This window comes from Pezoporus occidentalis, unplaced genomic scaffold, assembly GCF_034315485.1.
Source record: "Pezoporus occidentalis ecotype Australia unplaced genomic scaffold, CSIRO_AGI_Poc_V1 ctg89, whole genome shotgun sequence".
NCBI lineage: Eukaryota > Metazoa > Chordata > Aves > Psittaciformes > Psittacidae > Pezoporus > Pezoporus occidentalis.
In genome coordinates this window covers 1,064,091-1,091,268 of record NW_026916253.1, presented here as the reverse complement: position 1 = coordinate 1,091,268, position 27,178 = coordinate 1,064,091, and the positions used below count along the sequence as shown (strand labels likewise).

General features: G+C 44.2%; 1 protein-coding gene across 4 annotated transcripts; it reads right to left on the bottom strand.

Moving 5' to 3' along the window:
* Window positions 1-12,126: 12,126 nt before the first annotated feature.
* On the bottom strand, window positions 12,127-27,156 carry CCNE1 (cyclin E1). 4 transcript variants are annotated; one of them, XM_062604952.1, is made up of 11 exons: window positions 26,694-27,156; window positions 26,487-26,577; window positions 26,179-26,247; window positions 19,730-19,872; window positions 19,521-19,656; window positions 18,540-18,686; window positions 15,344-15,439; window positions 14,844-14,978; window positions 14,622-14,733; window positions 14,378-14,535; window positions 12,127-13,595 (listed from the first exon to the last, which is right to left on the bottom strand). In XM_062604952.1, exons 1-11 carry the CDS (start codon window positions 26,705-26,707, stop codon window positions 13,473-13,475), a joined length of 1,224 nt encoding a protein of 407 aa, XP_062460936.1. In that variant the 5' UTR covers window positions 26,708-27,156; the 3' UTR covers window positions 12,127-13,472. The 4 variants fall into 4 exon arrangements, with proteins under 4 accessions (XP_062460936.1, XP_062460937.1, XP_062460938.1 ...); XM_062604953.1 differs by having other exon boundaries at window positions 26,179-26,238; XM_062604954.1 differs by lacking the exon at window positions 26,179-26,247.
* Between the last annotated feature and the right edge of the window lie 22 nt (window positions 27,157-27,178).

Sequence of the window (27,178 nt, the reverse complement as noted above, 5' to 3'; positions counted from 1 at the left end):
GGACCTTAAAGCTCATCCAGTTTCAACCCCATGGCATGAACTAGGACACCTTCCACTAGACCAGGTTGACCCAAGCCCCATCCAGCCTGGCGTTGAACACTGCCAGGGATGGGGCAGCCACAGCTTCTCTGGGCAACCTGTGCCAGGGTCTCACTACCCTCACAGGAAATAATTTCTTCCTAAAATCTAATCTAAATCCACCCTCTATCAGTTTAAAGCCATTCCCCCTTGTCCTATCACGACATGCTCTAGTCAAAAGCCCCTCTCCAGATTTCTTCTCAGCCCCTTTAGGCACTGGAAGCTGCTGGAAGCCTCCCATGAGCCTTCATAGGAAAGGTGCCATCTGAAATTTGTGGCAAGCTCCACAGTTTGTCTGTTTTATTCCAGAGAAGCCACCTCAGACATCAGTTCTCATGCTGGAGACCGCTTTGATGTATCTTCTGAGGAAGCTCCCTCTTACCTAGCCTGCAGAGGCGGCTCTAGGCCTGGGGCAGCCATGGGTGCTGTTCTCCCTGCAGCCATCACCAGACTCAAGGAGAACCACACGCTGTCCCTCCAGGCATGTCGTTGCATCAACTCTCCTTCAAATGGGGTGTTACACCAAAACACCCTCTTTTTCTTACCCATGTTAACCTGTCTGTTCAGCCACTTGCTGGCTGCTTTCACAGAGGAAGACTCAGGTGAAGATAAAACCATTTTGAGCACACTTAGGGCAGCTGTCAGGGTAAGGAGCATTTAGGCAGTGCACTGTGATGCTGCCCAGCACAGTGATATTCCCTGTCCTCTCTGCCTGAACCATAACAGCTCACAGTGGAAACCAGACTGCAGTACATGCTCGCATTCAGGCCCACATTACCCAGGGTGTGCACATGTAACTCTTAGCAATGTTTTCTAACACCTCTTTATTTATCTCAGTGTGCACATACACGCTGGCAAAGGATGGTCACTGTTTAATGTGACACGTTTGGGTCATCTGTGCAAGTTAATTAATTAGTTACAAGTCATCTTTTATTCTTCCCTCAAAACATTAACATTATCTTGAGTGATACCTCTGCCCAAATGATGCTCAGGAGACTGCAGAGGCCGCATGTCTCTGTCCTGTACCACCTTTCACTGGCCCATGTCTGTTGGGTGCAAGCCAAGGACCAGAACTTTAAGCTTCTGGTGACACTGAGAGCAGCCACCAGCACTGTGGTGCTGTGCCATGCCAGAGAGATCAAGCTGGCCAGGGATTTTCAGGGTGGGGATGGAGGGCAAGGAGGACTTCTTGCCTCTTTCAATCCCTTCTGTGCTGCAATATGATGCTTCTGCATTAGGAAAAAGCTACAGCCCCCTCTCTACCATGATTTACATGCTGGTTGAGTCACTGTGACAGCAGGACTACTTAACAGTACCCTGTGCCCTCACTGTTACAGAGTTATGGCTTTAAACACCAAATATGAATCAAGAATTTCCTTTCCATTCAAATCTGCCTTCTGCCCTTCTTTTATCTGACTCATTTCCAAGCCACCAACTGACCTCCATGTTAATAGATCACTACTGGTAGATGCAGCTTTTGAACTGTACATACTGTGTGCTCTATACTCCTTGGTTGGCACAGACTGCCTTTTTTGCTGGGACTAAGGTAATCTGACATAAAATCAGAAGCCAGTGGACAATAACTTGAGAATACCACCGCATGCTGGAGCAAGCTGCTACAGCCATCACCTGGAACGACGTTCCATCAACGGCTGGAAGAGCCCAATTCCATCAGAGGTGAGTAGTTGCAGGAGAGTGTGTGAGGATGGGGGACTTCTCTAACACCGACACACAGCATGCTTGGTGGCACCAAGCCCATCTTACTCACACCACTACCACCACCACTGCTGCATCCCCTGGAAACATGCTTGGGTTCGCTGCTTGGTGTGTAAGTGCTTACTGGTTGCAGTTCCCCAAAAGGCAGGGGTGCTTCTGCAGCTGAAGAGGTCACAGAGCACCCCACACACTGAGCAAACTGAGCAATGTCTGCCTTTGGATACACTGACCTGCAGAGAATGTGACTTGTCAGGAGTTGCTGGGAGAGCCCAAAGTGCAGCTAAGAACACAGTTGCTGCCCACAGCCTCCTCTGCAGCTGTCAGATAATGCCATCATTCTGCTATGTGCTAATACTGAAGAGCACATCTCAGACACAAATGGATTATTGCTGGAATCTCACAGATAAAGTCATTCATCTTCTGAGGCCCTTGGGAGTCTGACTTGTTACTACATATCACAGCAGCAAGCTGTATAAAGCAGGCAATACAAAGACACAGCAAGAAATACCTATGGAAGCACTGAAGGGGAGAGAAGAACTAGAGCAGAAAAGCTCTGCTGAACTGTGTACACAGTCCAGCAGATGTGCAGGCAAGCAGACCAAATAAACCAGATCTTCAAGCACTTTCAGGTGAGACCTTTGAATGGGTTAACATGAACTTAAACCTTCAAACTCCAATTGTTCAGTCACCAGATTTCTTAGAAATGTCAGTGTCATGCTCTTATTATGGGATTTGCATGTGCGCAAGAGCAGTAGGTGCTGGTGCACAGGACACCCCCAGCCTGGCTCACCTGGGTGGTTATATATCTTCCCCTTCATACAAATCAGGGGGACAAGTGACAAAAATCAGGGCAGAAATCCTGACACCCCGTTTCCACCAGCACTCATACACTGGTGATGAGTGCTGCAAGAACCCGTTTCAGGCAGAATAGAAAATTAATGAGGGAATAAAAGAGGTTGAGTCACACATCTTACATCTCAAATGTGCCTTGCACAAATCAGCTGTGATGAATTGTTGTATGAAGTCTGGGTAGGACTCCTTGCTGGTCAGAATACAGATAAAGCATGTGCGGGTTTCTCACATGCTAAACAGAGCTCATTAAGAGAAAGATGCTGTTTATCCTTTTAATTCTGACCACATCATTCACTCATCATCTTATTTAGGCCCTATTTTCCCCGGACTGGCAGGTGATTTGATGGCAGTGGCCTCCATACAATCACAGCTCTCTCTCTGCTTGATGATCCCGCAGCAGTGACCAGAGCTTTTGTTCACGTGCAGGTGGGAGAGTGAAGTGCCTGCACACGGAGATCCCACCCCATTCAAACCACACGGACAGCATAAAAACAAAACCAGGCGGCTCTCAGGATACAGAAATACACATCTCATTCAAAACAAAAAAGAGGCTCTTCAGCAGCAATGCCAAACACGCAGATCAGTGACAATGCTTTGCTGGTGAAAATGGCCTTGCTGAGTCCAGACATGTTCTCCCAAGATGCCAGACTTTGTAAGTTAGCAAAAATATTGAGCTGTCTGTTTGCTTTACACAGTTATCTCAGCTCTGCGAGTAAAATCTGTTCCCTTGCCTGACTTCCCCATGCTGCCGAGTAGGCCAGCATTTGACCTTCTCTTGCTTTAACACAGACTTCAACGGACAGATGGAGAGTTTCCTGGGGAAGAGCAGGGCACAGCCAGCAAGGGGAGAGTCGGAGAGACCGGAAGCACTGATGGGTTCTTGCAGCAATGTGGTTTATCACAGTGAAGCCCTGATACTCCAGCTTAGGTCCCTGATACCCCTTGTCACGTGTGGGCCTAATTCTCAAGTGCCAAGTAAAACCAAACCTGTCTGGAGAAAGCAGCTTTTTAAATGGAAGATATCTGGTGCCACACATTATTAAAAATATAGCCCTAAAGCAGATAAGATGAAGGGAGGCAGTTATTGCTGCTCCTGCTTCTCTGCCCAAAAGGGTTGCTGTTGCAGAAAGAGAGATTAAGTGGTTTATCCCAGATCACAGGAGAAGTTTGTAGCAGAACTGGGAATTTCAGAGGTCCCCTTGGGTGTCTTCCCAGTACATTAAGCGCAAATTCAACCCTCTACTGTGCAGCACTTGGTCAGAAGCTGGGTCAGGCAGCCCTTGTACTGGAACAGCTTGTCAGTGCTTGGCCCTGTGCCTCTGAGCAGAGGAGCGCTAGCTGTCAAAAGTGAGGGCAAGGCAGTAATATTTATATCGGAGCTAATGGAGGCTAACGCCAGTCTCTTCTGTATGATTCACACTGGACACTCCATAGCCAAGCTCAGCTGGAGCTGCTCCATCCACCTCCTTTCTGAAGGATGCCCAGGAGACCAACATGAGCACGCTGTACTGGTGGGACTGAGCTAGAGTCAGACTCTTGGGGTGTTTTATCACAAGAGCAAGTGGTCACTTGAATTTCCTCCCCATTCAGTAGAATGAATCACACAAGCATAGTTTACCCTAGCTGATGCTTTAGACAAGACCACACAAGGTGCTCAGCCTGGAAAGCACAGGGAAGCGCTGCTCGGACAAACCAGCCAAATCAGGCTAGATGTCAGCAGCCTTGAATGAACTGCAGTGGAAATAAACTAGAGGGCAACCTAGTGCCGGTCCTGGCGCATACACACATCCCGAATATTTCAGCGGCGTTATCTCCAGAGCTCATCTAGGCAGCCTTCTGGCGTGCGGGAAGATCACGAAAGCCAGAAACCTGCTGGGAGTTATGCTGCAGCGGTTCATTACAGCACAAGCTGATTTTGAACAAATAAGGGAAAAGAAGAAATAGGAAGAGGGTTCTTCAGTTTTGCAGCTGCATTCGAGGGACTGTGAATCGGCGCATCTGGGAATCACCAAGCCACCCAGTGTCTCATCTTAGGAATGCTCAACCACTCCACAGGTCTCTGCACAGAGCTGACTGTCCTTTGCTAGGAACCTCCTGCACCTTTCAACTACCAACCCATAGCAGTAGTTTCTCAGGATGCAACTGCATATAAAGCCAATAGCCATCCTGGCTCAAACATGGTGAATAAACGTGTGCATGAGAATACACTGTGGTTAGAGAAGGTGTTTCCCATGTTACCATCACATGAAGAGGTAACGTAACTGTGAAACAAATCCAAAAGCCATGGCACTTTTGTCTCTGATATTTCCACTCTCAAGCTGGCAGCAGGTGAGAGGACAACACAGTTCGCTCTTTCTGATATTCAGATAGCTTAGCATCAAAGAAAAAAAAATCTTTTGGAGTGATCACAGTCCAGGAGAATACATCTAATTCCCTCTAAAATAATTTGGAGCTTCACTGGGTAGAAAATTGCTATTTCTGCTCCAATGCCAGAGAATTCCATTTTTAATTATAGAAATTTCTGTAATGCACAATTATAATATTCTTTCATATTCTCCTTGTTTCTAGTTCTAATATACTATTAGCTTTTTAAACTACTGTTATGCATCAAGCAGACACAGATCACTCCTGCTGCAGAGGAATGCTGACATTCATGCCTCTTGAATCAACTCAGATCATGATTCATGAAGGATGAATCATGTTTTTTATATGTTCCAGGACAAGTTATTCTAACAATCAATGACTGTTTGGATGCAACCTTCGCTCAGATGAAATCAGCACAGAAACATGCTCAATGCCTTCTTCAGAGCATGGATATATGGACTGATAACACCTTATGGAGACACCCCAAGCTAAGGTCCAAATTCAGTGAGCAGGCTGAGAAAAGCCATCTGAGGATCCACAATAACGCTTTGCTATTGCCTGTGTTTGCAGGATCAGGAAATAAAGCAATAAATTCTCATGTCCCAAACCAATAAACACAAAATTATTCTTACACAATAATTAATCATCCTGTAGAATTAATAAAAGCAACCAAAAAATCAACCTGTTTCTGAGGAGGTAGCAATTAAAGGCAACCATTGGAGCGCTGCAGCTCAAAACCTGACTTTAAACACTCAGGTGCTGATCTAGACCCACATCCTGAAGACTGGTGTTTGTAAAGGTACAAAGATGATAAATCAGTGTCTTTAATCTGCAGCTGCGGTAAAAAGATTGTCTCTGTAAGCTTAGTACCTGCCTTTTCTGTCCCAACTGGAATTTAGTACCTTTGCTGATCAGAATCCATAACATTAATTGCCAGTTTTGAAAGCTGCAAGGGGCACTGACACATGAAAGTGAGTTGCTTAATTCCCCAGCCACATAGAGGAGCATGCCAGGGAAGGTGGTGGGAGGCAGAGGAAGGCTGGTGCTCTCTGTGACTCATTCTTTGAGGCTGGACGGAGGGACAGGCTGGGGGTGACGCAGGAGGGTGTGCAGGCAGCTGGCTGTGCGTGCCCATGTGGCTGCATCACTGTGTGCATGGACACAAGGGCATAGAGAAGTTACTCATGCAGAGTGCATGACTGGAGAGGTGGGCTCCCAGCACAGCTGGACTGCTCTGAAGCATCGGGGTTCAAACACACCAACAGGGTCTCTTGCTTCTTGAGGAGGAGGAAACCTTTCCCCACTACTGGCTAAGCCCCAACTGAAGCTCTGCAGCAGGAGGGGAGGCAGGGCTGCACCTGCCTGCACTGGGGAAGACACCACACACCACCCCTGGCGCTTGCTCTGTCAGCAGCCCCACGCACCAAATTGAAGGGGCCATGGGTACCAAAACCTCTAGAATCTTCCAATTAAGCTACTTTGGTAGAGATCAAAATGAAAACACAGGCATATGTGAAGCTGTCACTAGCCAGCAACTAAAGGGTTCAGGCTGGCCCTGTTTGTTTCCTTTGAAGCATGCCTGCTGGCTGTAAGTTTCTATAGTGCTCACTGCAATTACAGCTCTTTTCAACGTGGCTTTTTTTTTTTTTTTTAAATTTAAAAAGATTGAGAGGAATTAAAAAACTCTCATCAATCAGATTTATCAAATAAAACTGTAGAGGTAGGGCCAGCTGCAGCTACACATGTCAAACTCAGCTGCAGATATGAAAGGAAAGGCTCTATTTCATAGTTAGGATGCTCAGCTTTTAGTGGGTTTACCAGTGAATTTAATCCCACTGCTATATTCCTAAATCCACAGAGATGCCTGACTCTGGGTTGGGCAAGGGCACCCCAGGACTGGTCCCTGTGTAAGCAGGTCAGGACTCTGCACCCTAGGAAAGGGGGTGTCTGCTACCCGGGCTCTCTTCTTTGCATCCTGCTGCCATTTCCCTGCTCTTGGAAATGGAAGGACTCAAGAGTCATTTGGTTTCTTTCCTCATCCTTGCATATGTGGGCTGAGCAGCCTGGATACACAGAATCATAGAATCAACTAGGTTGGAAAACACCTTTAAGATCATCCAGTCCAACCATTACTCCAGCACTGCCAAGGCCACCACTACCCATGTCACTGAGGGCCTCATCTACATGGTTTTTGAACACTTCCAGGGATGGTGATTCCACCACTGCCCTGGGCAGCATGTTCCAATGCCCGATCACCCTCTCTGTCATTTACCTAAGACAGTATGCATAGGTTACACTGGCTGTTAGAGTTCGAGTGGAAGAGAAGAGGATAACAGCAAAAGTTCTCATTGATTTACAGGGGTCAGTGTTTGATCAGACTTCTTGAATTTGGCCTCACTGAGGTCTGCTTTTGTTGAGCGCTATTAGCTGAGTGACAACATAGGCAAAGAAATGTAAAAGCAGGAAACACCCCCAGATACCTACACAAGGATCTTCAGGCTTGGATGGGAGGTGCCTTGAGGGGGCATGAGCTGAAGGTGGTGGTGAGGGGTAGATGTCTTGGGAATGGAAAAACTCAGCAATGGAGCTGTCTTCCCTCCTTTAGTTAAAATCACTATTACTACCATGTAATCCCCAAGTGCCACAGCTCTTCAGCTACTGCCAGAGCCTCCTGTCCTCGAACTGCTTCTTTTTCAGACAAGCAACTACTGCAAGGACAAAATATATCGAGTTAAATAACATGTACTTCATCTTTTGTTTCCCTCAACAAAACTGGGCAATTTTGGACATACTTTGTAAATTCAGATTTATGATGAATACTTTTCATACTATGGCTACCATAGTGGCCATAGAGAATTTATTGAGGTAATAATGTATTTAAATAACCAATTTTCAAAAATGTGAACAATTGCAATGGATTAACGTTCAAACCATTAATATTCAAACATATTAAGTCACTTAAAGGTTTTTTGTGTGTGTGTATGTCTATTTTGGGGTATATTCTCCTCATAATATGTGAAGAGAAGGTATGCTTTACTGTTGACATTTAGCACATTTTCTTCATTGCTTTTCATTTCGCATAAAAGTGTTTTATTTGTCCACCCAGCCCTCCCTAGGACGAATGCCATCATTTCTGTTTGCAGAGACAACCAAAAATTAAAGGAAATATTTTAGACATCAACATCAAATGTCAGAAACCGATTTTAAGTAATTGCTAATACCCTGGCACGTATGCATTTTATTCAGAAAATCCCTGCTAAAAACATTCATCAGGGGATATTCAAATTTATTATGTAGAACAACAGAGCATTAACATCCTAGCTTCTATTTAATGCTTTGGTTCATAGCAACTAAGATACCAATGGGAAATCATTAAACAAATATGCAATTTTTTGCAGCATAATAGGTCTATGTTTGGTATCACTTGAAAAAAAAAACAACCCTCACCAAGCTCAATCTGACAGAAAAACCGCGATGATCAGGCAAAGTACAGCAGCATTATAAATGTTAACAGATTTCAGAAAGTGATTTTATGTTAATTCAAATGTTAATGCTGTCCAAGGCTGCTGAAAAGGAGCGTGGGGCTGCGGGAGGAGATAGACGTTGCCGGCAGGGGAAAGCACAGGGAACACAAAGAGCTGCCTCTCGGTGTGGGTGGGGGAGCTTTATTAATTATATTTCCTTTAGGGCCCTAACAATAACATGTCAGTAATCTACACATTCGGTACTTAATTGACGTTAATGATTTGGCGGGGTCCCGGCCGTCGCCGTGAGAATCCCGTCCATCTCGCGTTCCTTCAGCCCTGCAGCGCAGCCCCAATTAAGTCAATGAGCGTGGGGCCACTGAGCGGCTCCCGCCACCTCCACGGCTCCTCTCCCAGCCAGGTCCCATCCGGGAGCCTCCCAGCCCGCTCTCCACATCCCTGAAGGAGCACCCAGCCCCAGAACAGCCCTGCACAAAGGGATGCATTCATGCTCCCCCTCTGCACCCTGGAAGATGACTGTGTGCTGGGGTGTGCAGCTGCAGCGGGAAGGGGTAGAAGAGGTCCCTCCTGCTCCCCTGACCCCAACAGCTGGGGGACAATCAGGGGTCTCTCATGCTCATGAGCAACAGGTCCCAGAACACACTCAGCCATCCCAAACCCAGTGCCCCACGTGCCTGTAGCTGCCCTCGAAGTGATAACCCCTCTGTAAACACTGAAGTCAGGTATGCAATTATTATAAGCAGTGAAGTGATGCCTCCAAAAACTACACCCCAGAGGTTGCTCTGGTATCTCCACCCTTGGTGCCACCCAGCTGCCAGTCAACAACGTGACCCAGACTCATACAGTTTACCTTCCCTATCACTGAACATTCCCGTTACATCAGTCTCAGGAAGCAGGTTTCCTGTTCAGGCAGGCTGCTGGGGAGCAAGGTCCACTTGGCAGCAGGAGGATCCAAACTCATTGCAGCTGCCAGATTGGAAACCATGGGAGAAACATGCAGTCTTTCTATAGTTCAAGAACACAGGCAAGTTACAGCAGTGACAAAACCAGGTTGTTCTTCGCAGACACACAATGGCTTCTCAGTACATTCAACTAGTACATTTCTCACATTGCTCCAGCACAATGGTACAATGGTAAAGAAGTCAAGCAAATTTCTCCCTGGGCACCCAACTAACAGACCTGCCATTTCCATACAGATGTGGCTGCTGCATCACTGGCAGTAGTATGGGCCTTGGAGCAACCTGCTCTAGTGGAAGGTGTGCCTCCCCATGGCAGGGGGTTAGAACTAGATGAGCTTTAAGGTCCTTTACAACCCAGACCAGTCTGTGATTCCGTACTTCTACTCCTCATAGCATTTCTTCTTTCCTTGGAGCTACTCTCAGCCGCTACTCATCCCCCTTCCATGTCAGATGTACATCACAGAGCCCCCTCCTTCTAGGGGTCCAGCCAAGCACTGAGCACAGTAGCAGAGCCTGTGCCTCTCCCTCACACAGAGAACCAGCAGCCTGTCTGACTCCTTTTTCTTCTTACCTGTTCTAGCAGAAGTCAGATTTCCTCACAGTTGTCCAGTGGAGGAAGCCAGCAGGGATGGGGTGGACCAGAAATAACCCTATGAGTCATAGAATCACAGACTGGTTTGTGTTGGAGGGTACCTTAAAACTCATCCAGTTCCATCCCCTGCCATGGGCAGGGACACCTTCCACTAGAGCAGGTTGCTTCACGCCCCATCCAGCCTGGTCTTGAACACCGCCAGGGATGGGGCAGCCACAGCTTCTCTGGGCACCCTGTGCCAGGGCCTCACCACATCTCAGTGAAGGACTTCTTCCTTACATCTGACCTGAACTTCCCCTGTTTCAGCTTAAGCCCATCAACCCAAGCCCAGTTTTGATACAAGATCAGGATAAAATACAAAAAAAAAGCTAGCACATTGTCACCTCAAGGAAACACCATTCTCAACCAGGAGGCTTCAGGACCAGCCATCCCATAGGAACACCTACCCCCAGCAGAACAGGGTAGGCCAGGCAGTGAAACACTGATACTGTTCTGTGGCCACTTCTCAAAGGAAAACATTTGCTTTAAAAAACAGTCAGATGAATTCGGAGTGATCCACAGGGCACTTTGTTATGTTAATGACTGTTACCAACTGTCTCTTCTTTATATTAAAGTGTTGACTCATTGTCAGTTGGGGCCAGACAAGACAGCCTGCTTGTGCCTTGCAGTCCGTTTGCACTCACCCAAACTACTCATGTGAAGACACTTTAATATGAAGAGACGCTGACTGTGGCCATTATTAATCTCCTGACTGAAGCCCAGAATACTAATAAAACCATGCGGTATCAGCTAACATTTCCTCAGTGCATTCTTCATTCTGCAAGATTTTGGCCAAAATTAAAATGGGATTCATTTCTCTCATGCAGTTTCTCCAATGCCCCCAGCTTTCAGACCAAGGTGAGGTTTTGATACATAGCGGTGACAAACCTTTCAGGGGAAGGAAGATAATCATATGCCACCTGGGTTACTGCAGAATTCAATTTATTTTGCAGCATGCTTTATGCTGGTCTGTAGCTATTAGAGGGAGAAGCAGTTTCCAGCTGAGCAGCACACAGCTAAATTCCTTTCCTGGGTTTCTCCCATTCCACAGAGTTCCCCCTACTCCTGTGCAGGAGACACAGCCTCATGCAATGCGCCCAGGTGCTTGCAGGAACATATCTTTCAGTAGTAGCTAATCCGAGTGGCACAAACTTCAGCCTACCTGAAAAGCCACTAAACCTTTGTCTCTTCTTCAGCCAGGCAGAACTGCCCACTTGCTTCTTCCCACCTGCCATGAGTCTACCTCCAGATTGGTCTGTGACCAGAAAGAATTTAAGAGAATGGGATCCTCAGGCAAGAAATACATGGAGGGAACTACCTTTTGTACTTGTTTTGCTTGGTTGTGGTTGGTTTTGTTCTGACCCCACACAAAGGGGCAACTCTCTCTCAAAATTAGCTACCCCCTTCCTCCCCGAAATAGTTTTCAGCCTGTGGCAACCAGTACATAATTTTTTCAAGCTACCCTAGAATGACAGCACACTCAGACAAATGTAAGCATCCACACATGCTGCAAGACAACCAGAAACAAAGATTCTTAAAGCACAAGATAAAGTCCAGAAAGTAAGAAAATAGTTTTTCATACAAGTCACTGCTGCTGGGAAGTATCACACCCCTAGGAAGGTGGAAAAGTGGGGGGCCAGACGACAGCTTCCCATTGAAATGAAGCAGGTTGGCCTTTCAGGGGGAAGTTATAAAAATCAGCAAAATTACCTGGTGATATAGGAATTAAGCCTAGAAACTACATTTCAGGAGGGATATTGTGTATCACCACCTCCCTGGCCCCTACTTTTGTGTGCTTAAATTTGGAACTAAGTGCTAAAATGTCTCTTGACAAATTCCTTCATTGTTACAAACTTTTTCGATAACAGGCAAATATAACATTCCTTTGTTTAGGACATGTAGCTCTCCAAGAAACTAAAACATCCTTGAACTGGCAGCACCAAACTTGTCCAGCTAACACTTACACTTATTTTGTTAGCACAGGACATACAACCAGTTACTGCAAGGAAAGGAAAAAAAAAAAGACAAATGATTTGCCTACTATTAGTTACCATAGGCATTTTTATTACCTTAAAGCTTTAACATTTGACAGAATAGTGGGACAGGGAAGAGGAAAAGGGAGAATAACTTAACAATAATAAAAAGCAGCCTTGCTGGGAACTATGTTTATAAAAATGAAACAACAGGAGCTTCCTGAACGTGTTGAAGCATTTAAGTTATCTTCAGGACAACACGATGAATCCTGGTATTCTCACAGAAGTTTTCAGTGTTGTTGAACGGTCCTTCAAAGTGAACATCCTGAGAAAACCAATTTTCTATTTCTCTGTTCTTCTCTCCAGAACTGTGACTTTCAGAAAACATCTTACTGTAATTTCTCAGATTTTGCAAAAGTCAAGAAGGACAACTCCTCCTGTCAAAAGGCACACACCATTCCACAACTCAGCTTTGCACAGAAGGCTATAATTGTCAACGACAATGCCAAAATCCCAATGTTTAAATGATTATGTTTTAAGGAAAGGTAAGCTTTTGCAACTGATCACTTCTTGCTATTAGGCATAACAATAGAGACAATCCGATTCAAGAATTTCCCAGTACACTGATTAGGAAGTGTGCTATGGAAGCATTCCCCATATACTTGTCATGTCTTTTATCCCCTCCCTAGCCACCTGCATCTGGCTAAGGGAAATCCAAGTAGCCTAACATGACCATTTTATCTTAGTATCCAAAAAGGAAGTTGTAATTGATAAGCAGTAGTGGTAAATAAATAAAGAGACAGTTACTACATTATTGATCCCCAACTCCCACCCTACTAGTGGTCACAATCTGAAAAACCTTAGCTGACCATAATTAAAAGAAAAATAGGAATATACATAAAACTAGCTGTCTTAGACAGCATTTTTATTCTAAATGGATAGAGACATAGCAGCATTTACAATAAAGAGTTTTTAAAAGGCATCAAGTTGCAAGCCAACCATTTGAAAGAGGCTTTGAAACATTGTCTTCCACAGCACTTTTTGCCTGTTTGTCAACAGGGGACAGTCTGACTGCAGATTATCCAACGGACTAACAGGCACAGTAACCAATCTAAACTTCAAACCCTTTTCCTGAACAGTTGGTCACATCAAGCATCACCCTCTGTAGCAGCATTTGGAGGACTCTTCGGTGTTCTTTTAAGCGGCTGGTATACTTGATCCACTTCTTTAGAAGATTTTGACGTTCAATAAAAATATTTAAAATAGAAAATTTCTTCTGTCATGAAAAAAAGTACAGTTTCTTTTTCAGATTCTAAAAAGGCTTATAAACTTCACTGACAGCATGTTCATAATGGAGCAGGAGTTAGAACCAGCAGAATAGGCACTTCAGCAACACTGTTGACTGTTTCTAAAGTCATATTGGCTTTGGTCCAGAAGACTGCTTCTTACTACTTTGTGGTGGTGTAAGGACACCAGTGGGGAAAGGTGAAGTTCTATTCTGCTCAGACAACATGGCTTTATTTGCTTGAGCTTTGTCCTGAAAGCATAAGAAAAGGAAATAAGAGAAGATTTTTACTTTGGTATATCTATGCAACAGAGCAATGTAATTCATCTCTGTATCTAACCCCGCTAGCAGCAACAAATAAATCATCTGGTACGCATTAGTTAGTGAATACAAACTTCAAGAGATCAGCATTAACTTTTCAAACCTTATGATCAGCATTATGGTACCTGTATCTTAAAGAAAGCAAAATTCAGAACCAACTGAACAGGAAGAACTTTAACTTCTAAATAAAAATAAATAAAAAAAAAAGAGATAATATTAACTACAATTTGCTGGACAAGATTTTGATCCTCTGCAAGTTTCTCATGCTAAAAACTACTCTTGCTCAACTTCTTGTCAGCCATCACTGTCATGAAACAGTCTTACAAGATCACTCTCAAGTGATCAGTGTTCTTTTTCATCAGAAAAGTTTACATGACCTGCATTTTCTAGAGAGAAAGGTATAGCACAGTATTTGAAGTATTCCGAAGGGTAGAAATAAACTTCTGATCTCTAGGGTAATTATCTGCTGTTTGAGATGAGACACTTAAGTCACAATCACCTTTTTATGAAAACACAGAACAAGTCAGTCCCAAGACAAGACTGTCCTAAGAATTTTGTAACTGGAGTACAACCTTGTGCCTTTTATTACCTGAATACAGTCAGTATCTATCTAGTAATGCTTCATTTAAGTTTACTGTATGTTCTAACCAGAGAAGAAACAATACTTGAAGATTTCACAGATAGATTTTTGTCTTCATTATGCACGTACATACCAGCAAATCCAAGCCATTTATGTGTGTCTGTATATTGTGCATGTCTTCAGGAGCTACACCTCTAAAGTGTTTGAGTCTGGAGCTTCCAACTTCCCTTATCGCCATTGCAAACGGAACCATCCATTTTACACATTCCTCTACCTCACACCATTCATAACCTGGAAGACAAAGGCATATGGTTATCTGCCTGAATGAAGACTTAATGTTTGTAAACACACTAGACTTAGCTTATAAATTCCAATACCTGTAACTTTCTGCATCAGCTCAGATGAGGAGAAGTGATACAAAGCAGAAGCTGCAAGTACTCCATATGTATATTCCAAGCAGCCAATATCCAGCAGACAGAGATCCAAGAGCTACAAGACAACAGATGTTTAATAAGTCTATGACAAGAGCACTTTATTTCCAGGTGAAATAGCATCTGAAGGAAAAAAAAAAAACACAACAAAAAAAAAATCAGCCTTACCTCTGCTATTTGTACAAATATTTGCTGTGGATATTGTGGCAGTAATACCTCATAAAGCTTGTTTAAATATGCAATTTGCAGGTAAATGTTCAGCCATGATACAACTGTTAGTGGACTTAAGTTCCAGTTGAGAGCCTGAAAGAGTAAGCATTTAGAAGACTTAAGTATTAATAAAGAGGTCCTAACTTAAACCACACAAATATATTTACTCCAGATCAGAAGCTGTAATTCCAGTTGTCAAGGCATCTTTGAAACACACAAATCTAGTCCTCTCCTATACCTCTTCCTGCTGATAGGGTGGGGAACAATTAGTTTTGTTAACACGCTCATATTGGTGGATGCTTTAAATTACTTGTTACCTAGAGAATATTTTCTAATTAGTAAGAGAAACTGTGCATCTTAGCAGCACATAAGACAAACTGAGGCTCTCTGCTTTTAGTCTGATTATGCTATACATTTTTAAAAACTCAAGTAGAACTAATTCCACTTTGACGTAATACCTTCATAATGAGCAATTCCATACTGAGGATTTCATCTTCTGTACAAGCCCCATCTGTGACATAGGCAAACTGGTGCAACTTTGGTGGATAAATTTCCTGAAAGATAAGAAACCAAATATTTCATTTGTGTAATACATAGTAATTAATCTCTATGTGCTTAAAAAAAAAAAAAAGGGAGGGGGGGGAAGGAGAAAAAGAAAAATAATGGACCACCACCTCAGCATTTGAAAACAGAGGAAAAATTAAAAAAGAACCAAGCTCTCCATCCTAACTCATGGTGTTCTCCTCTGCCTTTAATGTCCAGATTTATTCTTCAACCTTCCTGCTCATAGACTTCACCTTTCACTTTTGAGGCACCAGTACAACATGCTTTATGTTTGACTACAGCATCACTGAGATGGCATCATAATTGACATCAAGATTTTTTTATATATCCTAAGGCCACTTAACCCTTGCTGGAGAATAACAGAAGAATAACAGCTCTCTTAAAAGACAAACAGCAAGAACTTAAAAAGCACTATGTATTTTAACAGTTGAATTTGTTCCAGTAAATTTCCAGTTTCATTGGAAATGTGATGCTCCAGGGCAGCCTTGGATGCAGTGATCACGAGATGGTCGAATTTGAGGTCCTCAGGACAGTGAGAAGAGCGTGCAGCAAGCTCACTGCCCTGGACTTCAAAAGAGCAGACTTTGGCCTCTTCAGGAACCTGCTTCGGAAGGTTCCATGGGATACAGCCCTAGAGGGCAGAGGGGCCCAAGAATCTTGGTTGATATTCAAGGACCACCTGCTACAAGCTCAGGAGTGTTGCACCCCAACCAGAAGGAAGTGCAGCAGGAAGGACAGGAGACCTCCTTGGACGGATAAGGAGCTGCTGAGGAAAATTCAGTTGAAAAAAGAGGCTTATAATAAGTGGAAGCAAGGACAGGTGGCATGGGAAGAGTACAGGGATGTTGACTGGGAAGCTAGGGACCAGGTTAGGAAAGCCAAGGCCCAGTTAGAATTAAACTTGGCTAGGGGTATTAAGGATAACAGGAAGAGATTCTACAGGTACATAGCAAATAAAAACCAGACTAGGGAGGACGTAGGCCCCCTCAGGAAGCTCTCGGGAGAACTGGCTACACAGGATTTGGAGAAGGCTGAGGTTCTGAATGACTTCTTTGCCTCAGACTTCACTGGCAAAGGCTCTGACCACACCACCCAAGTCTTGGAAGGCAGATGCAGGCACTGTGAGAATGAAGACCTTGTGCCCGCTGTAGGAGAGGATCTGGTACGAGACCATCTTAAAAAGCTGAACATGCACAAGTCCATGGGTCCTGATGAAATCCATCCATGGGTCCTGAAGGAGCTGGCGAATGGAGTTGCTAAGCCGCTGGCCATCATATTTGAGAAATCATGGCAGTCAGGTGAAGTTCACGATGACTGGAAAAAGGGAAATATAGCCCCCATTTTCAAGAGGGGGAAAATGGATGACCTGGGGAATTACAGACCAGTCAGTCTCACCTCTGTGCCTGGCAAAATCTTGGAGCAGATTCTCCTGGAAGGCATGCTAAGGCACATGAAAAACAACAAGGTGCTTGGTGACAGCCAGCATGGCTTCACTAAGGGGAAATCCTGCCTGACCAATTTGGTGGCCTTCTGTGATGGGGCTACAGAACTGATGGACAGGGGTAGAGCAGTTAGTGTCATCTACCTGGACTTGTGCAAAGCTTTCAACACTGTCCCACACGACATCCTTGTCTCTAAATTGGAGAGACATCAATTTGATGGATGGACCACTCTGTGGTGGATAAAGAACTGGCTGGATGGGCACATGCAAAGAGTTGTGGTCAATGGCTCAATGTCCAGCTGGAGACCAGTAACGAGTGGTGTCCCTCAGGGATCGGTGTTGGGACCGGTCTTGTTCAACATCTTCATCGCTGACATGGACAGTGGGATTGAGTGCACCCTCAGCAAGTTTGCCGATGGCACCAAGCTGTGTGGTTCGGTTGATACGCTGGAGGGAAGGAATGCCATCCAGAGGGACCTTGACATGCTTGTGAGGTGGGCTGATGCCAACCTCATGAGGTTTAACCATGAAAAGTGCAAGGTCCTACACCTGGGTGAGAGCAATCCGAGGCACAGCTACAGGTTGGGCAGAGAAGGGATTCAGAGCAGCCCTGCAGAGGACTTGGGGTGCTGGTTGATGAGAAAATGAACATGAGCCAGCTTCAGTGTGAGCTTGCAGCCCAGAAAGCCAACCGTATCCTGGGCTGCATCAAAAGGAGCGTGACCACCAGCTCGAAGGAGGTGATCCTGCCCCTCTCTACTCTGCTCTTGTGAAACCTCACCTGGAGCATTGTGTGCAGTTCTGGTGTCCTCAACATACAAAGGACATGGAACTGTTGGAACAAGTCCAGAGAAGGGCCACGAGGATGATCAGGGGACTGGAGCACCTCCTGTATGAAGACAGGCTGAGGAAGTTGGGGCTGTTTCAGCCTGGAGAAGAGAAGGCTGGGTGGAGACCTCATAGCAGCCTTCCAGTATCTGAAGGGGGCCTACAAGGATGCTGGGGAGGGACTCTTCGTTAGGGACTGTAGTGATAGGACAAGGGGTAACAGGTTCAAACTTAAACAGGGGAAGTTTAGATTGGATATAGTGAGGAAATTCTTTCCTGTTAGGGTGGTGAGGCACTGGAATAGGTTGCCCAGGGACGTTGTGAGTGCTCCATCCCTGGCAGTGTTCAAGACCAGGTTGGACGAGGCCTTGGGTGATATGATTTAGCGTAAAGTGTCCCTGCCCATGGCAGGGGGGTTGGAACTAGATGATCTTAAGGTCCTTTCCAACCCTAATGATTCTTTGATTCTAAATAAAGAATAGCTCAGACTCTTATCCAATAGGTACTATACTGACAACAGAATTGCAACAAGTCATCTCTGTATACAGCAGCCAGCCAAAAACTCACTTAGCAACCGTAATTAAAAAATTCAGAATTAACACTGAAAAGATTATCCTTTTAGAATTACAGGTATACTGTGATGATAGCTGGTTGTAGACACTTCTTAAAAAAACAGGAGAAACTGAAAAAATGTAGCTTTTTCTTCCAACTGAAATGTCATAACAAACTCCATAAAGCCTGCCAAAACCCATCTAGCGTACACTAAGTGTGCTGTCTGCCCATTCACATTTTTATGTTTAAGTAAAGCTGGAGATACTTACCTCAAGCTTTGCTGCTATGAATAAAGAAGAGATACCAATAAGCTGCAATAGTGTTTTTACAACATCATGTTGTGTTGCCATAAACCGATCAAAGAAATCTTGTGCTAAATAAAAAGTTTCTCTATGAAGCTTGTAGACTTCACAAACCTGGAGAGACATCAGAGATTACAAAGGTCAAGAACAGTGTTGCAGAGTCAAAACCAGATGCTACAGATGTATTAAAGAACAAAATCAAAAGCTAAATGTAAAATTCATATTGGCTTTCTGCTTCACTGCTATTGTGAAGGAATATGTTAACTAGGAGCATGAGTTAAAGTTTCCTTTGACACAAGATGACTGCCACTTCAGTAACTCTCCCCCCCCCCCCCAAAAAAAAAAAAAAAAAAAGATCAGAGTGAATATCCTTTTAGGAAATGCAAGCACATGTCCTAGCAATGTCAGAACATCAGTTCCTCATTTTTGCAAAACTGCATCATTCCAACACCTCCAAAGAGAAAATTCTCACAAATCCTTCAGAATTAAGAACAGAGACTATGCTGCCAATTCATCTGAACAGCAAAGAAGACTCACAGACAGTAGAGTTGTATTATATTCTATGTGACAAATAACAGAGAGGTTGCAAGATGCTTCTGATCTCCAAACCACCACACATCTTCCTTCTTGCAACGACTATCGTAATCACTCCTGCAGCTTTTATCTACTGTGTGACCTTAAAAAGCTCACATCACTTTGGGGACAAGTTTATTGCTAATCACTATCAATCTATCAATGAGCAACAGCAAATACTGTCAGTTTGTACACCATGAACACAATCCACTATATATATTTTTAAAAGTTTGGCGCCATTCATTGACAAACTTCAAGATAAAGATGAGTGTCTAATATTAAATGGGTTATGCAAATATCATTAAGTGCACTCATGACAGTTGTTAGTACACTTCAACAAAAGCACACTTGAAATACAAGCACAGAAAAGCTTACCTCCATTAGCCAGTCTAGAAGGATTGCTCTCATTTTAGGTTGCAGGAGAGGGTGCCTTTGCATATAAAATTTATCCCTCACATACGTCTCCTCTTTTTGCATCATGTTTTTCCATACATCATCTCTGTTTGCCCAGCTAAGATAGATCAATGTTTAGTCTCAAATCATAAAAAAGGAAGGCAAACTAGCAGCAGCAAAACAGCACTTACCCAAGAACTGGTAATGGTGAAACTCTAGTTCGAACAAGACTTAGGTGTGGAAACTGAGAGTAATCAACACCAACTGGATCATCATCTTTATCTGGAGTAGGAATCAGCATATGGGCATTTTTGGGATCAGTATTCCAGGATGGCTGTTAAATGAAACACAAGATTTTAAAGTGTGCCTTTTAAAATAATCATTTCAGCTGTAAATAGAAGACATTAGCCAAAAAACCTATGACAAGAACTATGATTACCTCTTTAAACCACACAGAATCAGAGTTGTTGAGATAGGAAGGGACCTGTGTGACATATTGTCCAACATCCCTGCTCAAGCAGGGCCACCTGGAGCCAGTGGCCTAGGACTACATCCAGATAGCTCTTGTCCCATCATTGGGCACCAAGGAAAAGATCCTAGCTCCATCTTCCTTACATCCTCCCTTCTGGTATTTATATGCAATTGACAAAAATCTCCCCAAGCCTTCTTTTCTCATGGCTAAGCAGTTCTAGCTCCCTCAACCTTTCCTTATAACAAACACACTCTGGTCCCTTAATCAGCTTAGTGGACCTTTGCTGAACTCTTTCCAGTGTGTTCAAGTCTCTCCTGTACTGAGGAGCCCAGAACTGGACACAATACTCCAGGTGTGGCCTCACCAGTACTGAGTTTGCTGAAGAACACTTACCCTGTCCTCCTCTTGAGGGACCACAACTGTTTCAAGGAACAATATCCAAGTCAGAGTCTCCTATAGTAATGTAGCACTTTGTTTTTACCAGAAATAAGCTTGCCTACAGATAAAGAATAAGCAGATGGAACCTTAAAACCCAAATAAAAGGTCAGGATTTCTGGCAAGGAATATGTAGATGAAACACTGGAAGCCATGGTTCCATGTAAAGCAACCCTGACAATGAACATAACAGAATAATCATTTAAATAATTTCTTACTCATTCATCCAGCAGTGATGGAAAAACAAAGCACATATGACACAAATGTTTTCAGAATAAAGCAAGTACATATTAATCAGTTCTCATTAAAGCATTAATTTGACCTTTTCATGTACATTAATATACATGGCCAGGTCTGCCAACATCAGACATCCGACACTTCACCCACAGTATCCTTTTACTTTTATTTGGACCAGAAGTAAAATTGATGTTCACCTTTCTCCTGCCTAAATCTGTTTAACAAAGACTTTGGTGTACACTTCATGCAGCTACCCAGGAAAAATATTACTATTCTATTTGTCAGTAGAAAACAAAACCAGCCCCATGTCATCATACCTAAGCAAATTAAAATTTTGGCTTTTCTGCCTAACAGCGAAGCCAGCCATGTTGCTGCAAGCTGATCTGTTCTGCACCACTAAAAGGACAGAACTCCCTAACAAGATTTCTGATGGGCTTTAGGAAAAATAATCAGAACAATCATCAGGTGCTAACAAGTAAAACGCTTTACACGAAGTTTTGCCTCTTGCAAGGAAGCTTCCACACCTAATTTTTGCCGTCCCTGCTACAAATGACATCACTTTCCAGCAAAATGGCTACCTGCTAGCACCAGCTTTAGAAACAGAAACCACTGACTTGATGAAACAAAAAACACATTTCACAGTTCACTCACAACTAAGACTTTGTACTTTTGAGTTACTGAAACAGACATGGATAGATTTTCTTCTTGGAGTTCTACATGCAAATCTAGCATAGGTACATACCCAGCCATGCCACAATTTAATTTGGGTGGGGTAAGGCAAAAAGAGGGAATAATATCTTTACCTTAAAAGTTACAGATTCCCTACAAACTGAAAGTTTAAATAAGTGTCACATCAGCATTGTTATAAGTTAATTTTTGTCCTCTCTCAAAACTAGAATTCAGTCACATTTTATTCTCCAAACTGCATGGCAAGCCCAGCTACCAACAGCCTTTGGAGAAGTGCTGTCTTAACAGCTAATCATCAAACCAATAGAAAAGCAGTAGATCATATATATATGTATATATGTATATATATATATATACACATATATGTGCCTATTACACATCTTCTGAAGAGGAAGGAAGCTGCTTTGTCCCGAGTTAAACCAAAGTAGGTGTCTCATATGCTACACAGCAGCAGGATCAATTTAAAAGATTTCACCCACCCACACCACCCCATCTCCCCCCACCCCAAATCTTCAGTATGAAAATACAAATAAAGGGTTAGGAGCCTCTTAGGTATTTTAAGAAGTGAAAATGAAGTTTTTGATTAGATAATGTTGCTCACCACAACAACTGGGAAAGAGATGCAAGTAACTGAAAAAAGCATTTGGCTTAGCAAGGGACAAGAAGGAAACATGCAGGGGCCTCAAAAGAGGGCAGCTACTGGGAAAGGAGACAGGAGTCTGAATTAGCAATGGTGAGGGAGCACCATAGCTGTAAATCAGACTCTTGAGTCTTTAAAAGCAGATTTAGCAAGATGTTAGACCAAAATTAAGAAACAATATCAAGAAACTGCATTACATCACATTGTAACTGTAAAGAAGCAGGAGGCACCACTGCAAAAAGAAACAGTTTAAGGTGGGGAGGGCGTGAGGAAACCACAAAGAGCTTCCTTTGGTCTTGCACAGTGCCAACCTGACAGCAGAGAGCTGCCAAAAAGCAACAGATGTTACAGAGAATCTGTGCTGCCTTGTGGAGGAAATCCTACAGTCCTGGGCTTACTTCTTAGGCAAGGGGCTGAAGTAGGATGCAAGCCAAAAATCAGTGGGGAAACCTGCCTCTACAAATCTATATGGAGCCCAGCAAGAAAGGTTGGTGATACCTACAGTATTCCAGACACAGAAATAGGAATGGTTGTCCAGAGTTAAAGTTCTCCATCCTGAGAAATAGACTGGAAAGTTACCAGAGCAGCCAAGCCCATACAGCTCCAAACAAAGAAAAGCCAGAAGTTCAGGGGTGCTTTCTTAAAAGCTCAGATATTCCTATTCCTCAGTTTTCTGCAGCATGTTATCACTCACTGATATATCAAATGTCCATTTAAACAGATCTTTTGGACATCCTTCAAGCATATAGGCCAGACAAAAAATGGAGGAGACAGTAAACACTGGGGTTATAGGTTACAGGCCAGGCAAAGGCTTCAGTGAAGCAGCCACACTTAAGAATACAAGCTGCTGAGACACTCCCTGCATCTCAACGTGAGCTGGACCCCCCCAGTACAAGCTTCCTGAGTGAGGGCAAAGAGGGCAGCAGGAAAGCAGAGGAAAAGGGTGCCTTCAACTCCATTGAAACAGCAAGGATTTCCAGCATGGAAATTGAAGGGAAAGGAACAGGAAGGGGACAGGTCTGTTTGCTGCACCCTAAAAAACAGCACCTTGTAACAGAGTGACATAGATACCAGTTACTAGACTGCAGCCTTAGTTTGTCTGTCAAAAATAATAAGACCTATAATTCTAGCCATTTTTCTTTCATAGGATACATTAGTTTGAAGTATAGGGGTTTTTCTTTGCCATCAGAAAGATTCCAGAATTAATAAGTAGGAGAGAGAAGAGCAACTCACATGAAGTTGTTCCAAGTCTTTCTAAATAGCATTGGTGCTTCTACTACTTCTGATTTTCTAAAGAGTCTGAATGTTGTCCTACCCCAGATTACGGCCAAGTCAAGACCTCAATCTGGATATAGTTTACATTCTTTTCACATCTGTTTGCCTGAAGATTTGTAAACCGCTTTTGAGGGAGGTTGTTTTGTTTGTTTAAATTGGATTTTTCAAAGGTAACTTAGGCTGGTTAAAGAAACTTTTTGGAGGATATTTCCAAACCTGTTAGGTGGAACATCCTGGCAACAGTAAGACCAGCTTCTGGAAAAGTGTCTCATGAGAAATCAAACCTATTTCCAGAGGGTTTACTTCATCTTCTTTTCACCTGAAAAGATTAGTTCGTTGCATATAAAAAAAAAAAAAAAACAAACCTCTATAGTCAATTCTCCACTCTAGATGGAGGTGGCCTTATAATTTGTGTCACAATTGCATGGATGACTCTAATCTAGTTAGATTAATTTTGTTTTACACGGACCCTTGGAAGTGTATCCATCCACAGAAAGCATCCAGAATTAGTAGGAGAATTGCTAGCAGAATTACGGTGCCAGTCCTCTAAAATCAAACATAGAATTTACGCAATATTCTGCTGTCACAAACCTGATGATATAGCCACCCTTTCATCACATAAAGGGTAACAGTATCCTAATTAAGAACTCCGGCCTTATGTTCAACAGAAACAAACTAATGAATTGACTATGAAGATGACATAAAGTGGGATGCGACTATGATATTTTGCCTTGTGTATAAACTAGTGTCAGTAAACAATTTATTTAATGTAGAAGTCATGTGGTACAGGCTGCAGTGGATTTATAGCTACTTGCATTTTAGAATTGTTTGTGCCTCAACAAAATAGCTGTCTCACTGACTTCATACAAGCCTGCTATACTGCTGCTGGAACCATAAACATATTCTCATTAGTGGCCCATGGCAATTTATATCAGAATAGCTTGTGTCACACCACAGACTCAAGAGCTGCTGCGCAGCCAAATGTTAGCTTTTTTTTTTTTTTAAACCAGATCTGTAACAATCTGGCTACTTTGTCACAATAAAAATAACAAAACAAACCCTGTGTGTAGGGATTGATACACAGGTACACATTTTATTTATTGTTTACAAAATCAAAGGGGCAAATCACACCAGTATTATGAAATTAACTTTAAAAATTCACAAATAAATATTTTGGATGCCTATTTTATGGATGCCTAAATTATCTACATTTTAATTTACCTATCATTCCCAAACTAATTCTGAATCCCTACCAAGCCGGGAACACAGAAATGAAAGCCTTTATCTACTTTCAAAGTTGAAGGCCAGTGTATAGAAAACACTTCAAGTTTCTTTCACTGTCTTTATGAAAGAAGGTGGAATTGGGCTCCTGTGAGGTTTTTAACAATACCTTATTATTATGCAATAAACATGCATAAGAAGCGGTAGATCAAACTTAGCTTAGATCAAGCGGAATGAATCTTTTGGTGAAGGAGAAAGCAGTGGTGAAGGACAGGCAGCTCTTCCTTGTCAGAAGTGAGAAATTAGTTTAATATACCACACAAGAGAAAGACAGAAGGGAAGGAGAGATCCCCTCATTAAATGCTCACCATTTGAGCCCTGCTTAATATGTTGACTGATAACTAGTATACGCAGTTGCAACAAGCAGAGGCCATTCCAAACAATGATGCCCATCTGTTATGGTAGCACTTTAGTCTTAGAACTTCCAGCTGCCACTTCTGGTTACATGTGCCACATTATGCATAGCCTTGTGTACCAAATGAGCATGGTCTGTGCTCCCTGATCATGACTTTTACAGCTCAAGTATCACCCTGCATGTGCATGAACAGGCTGAAGTTTTAGCGCCACTGACTAAGTAAGTGTGTGTGTGTGTACACACAGGAAAAAAAAAAAATGGGGGAGGGGGGCAGAGAGGAGAAGAAGGGAAGGAAGAGCCAGAGTTAAACCTGTTTCAGAAAACAGGCTGTTCTGCTTTATTTAGAGTGGGCACCTTGATATACAAAAGCATCATGCTTTCAATATTGTATACCAAAACAGCATCCAATATAGGTACCAACAGCACCTCAGTTTTGAAGAATATGGAAAGGGCATCAGGGGGAGGAGAGGAGGGGGGGAAAGAGGATACTACTAGAGTTAGTTTTTACTAACTCAGATCTTTCTGGATGACTTATGGAGAAAGCTGGCAACTGTCACCACCAACCTCCACTGCAGGCCTGATTTCCACAGTTAAGTGACTTGATAGAAATTATCCCTTTATTGCACAGGGAAAGGAAACCTATTTTATTTCCCCATTAGCATCTACTAAAAACTTTATAAAGTTCTGATCAGGAAGCCCTTACTTTTTGTCAGTCTAATAATGACCCTTGTCAATGTGAATGGAGCAGAGAGTAGAAAGTGTCCTGAGGATCCTTCTCTCCCGTATGATACAAGTAAAGACATGACTGTGAAAAGAACCACCTCAAAAGATGATTTTGCTTGCATGCTTAAGGGTCTTGTGTTTTGGCCTGCAAAGTACAGCATGTAAGCACTTACTGTACTCCTGCAGCTCTCTAAAGAGGTCAGTGCAGAATCCCTCCACATAGAACTAAAGGCAAATGAAGGCTTTTGTAAGGTGCACCCTTGCAATCCCAGGATAATTGGTTATAGTGAAGTATTAACAATGCTTTAGACCAACAGGGGCCCCATCTCTTGTAAAGACTCAAGAGCAACTGGTACAGACTGAAGTGTTTTGCATGTTTCATCAGCCAGCGTTGATAGTCCCCCTCGCCCAGTACTGTACAGCATGGGTACCTATATATACCTGTTTTTACCACGTTTTCAAGAATAGGGTACTGCAAAGTAATAATAAGGTTAAACAAGATTACAGCTGTCCGATCTAAAGACAAATGAGTTACCTGGCTTTCACACTGCTTTTTTCTAGTCAGCTCCATGTTTGCAACTTCTTCATCAGGATCCTGCAAGAACTATCAAAAGTAACATGTAGTTTCTGAAGCACAAACCACAGGACAAGCATCCGTGTGTCTGGTCCCTCAGGACCACAGCCCCGCAGCAGACCCCCCAGCCACCCCACACCCGACCACCACATGGCCTCCAGACACCCAACAAAAGGAGGCGAGGGCTCGGAGGCCAAGCCCAGCGGCAGAGCAGGCGCCGGCCTGCGGGCATCAGGGTGGGCGGCTGGGCCAGGCGGGCCCACACTCACCGTAGCCACATCAGCTTTCCTCTTGCGGGCTCGCATGGCGCTCTCAGCGGACCCGTCCCCATTGGCGGGCGCCTTCTCCTCCGAGCAGTCACTGCCAAGAGAGGAGAAGCTAAAGGAGCTGCGGCAGCGAGGAGCCTCCTCAGGGGTGCTTGCGGAGACCTCGGCCTAGAGGGCCCCGCGCACGGCAGGGCCAGCAAGCAGACTTACCTCTCCCGGCGCATGGTGCCTGCCTGGACCGGGTCGGGGCGAGCGGAACGCTGCGCGGGGATCAGCCGAGCAGGCCCAAGCCTCAGCCCCCACAAAGAGCAGCGGAGACGCGGGCGCACGGCGCGGAAAAGGGCGGCCGCAGCCCCGGGCCGGGCCCGCCGGCTCCCCCAACCCCGCAGCCGGTCACCCCAGGAGGCGACAGGGGCACCCACCACCCGCTGCCCAGCGGCACCCGCACTCGGTAGCTCGCCTCCGCTCCGGAGCAGAGCGGAGGGTATCTGGGTAGGTGGGTGCCCAGGGCAGCGCCGGCGGGGCGCGGGGGCAGGGCGGGAGCGCGGCGCGGGCGGGCTCCGCTGGGCGCCTCCTGCCTCACGGCGCGGCCGCTCCCGTCCCTACGCACAGCGCAACCCGCGCCGAGCGGGACATTTAAACGAGCGGCGCGGGGCCGCCTCCCCGCCCGCCCGCACACGTGGCCCCGCGCTCTG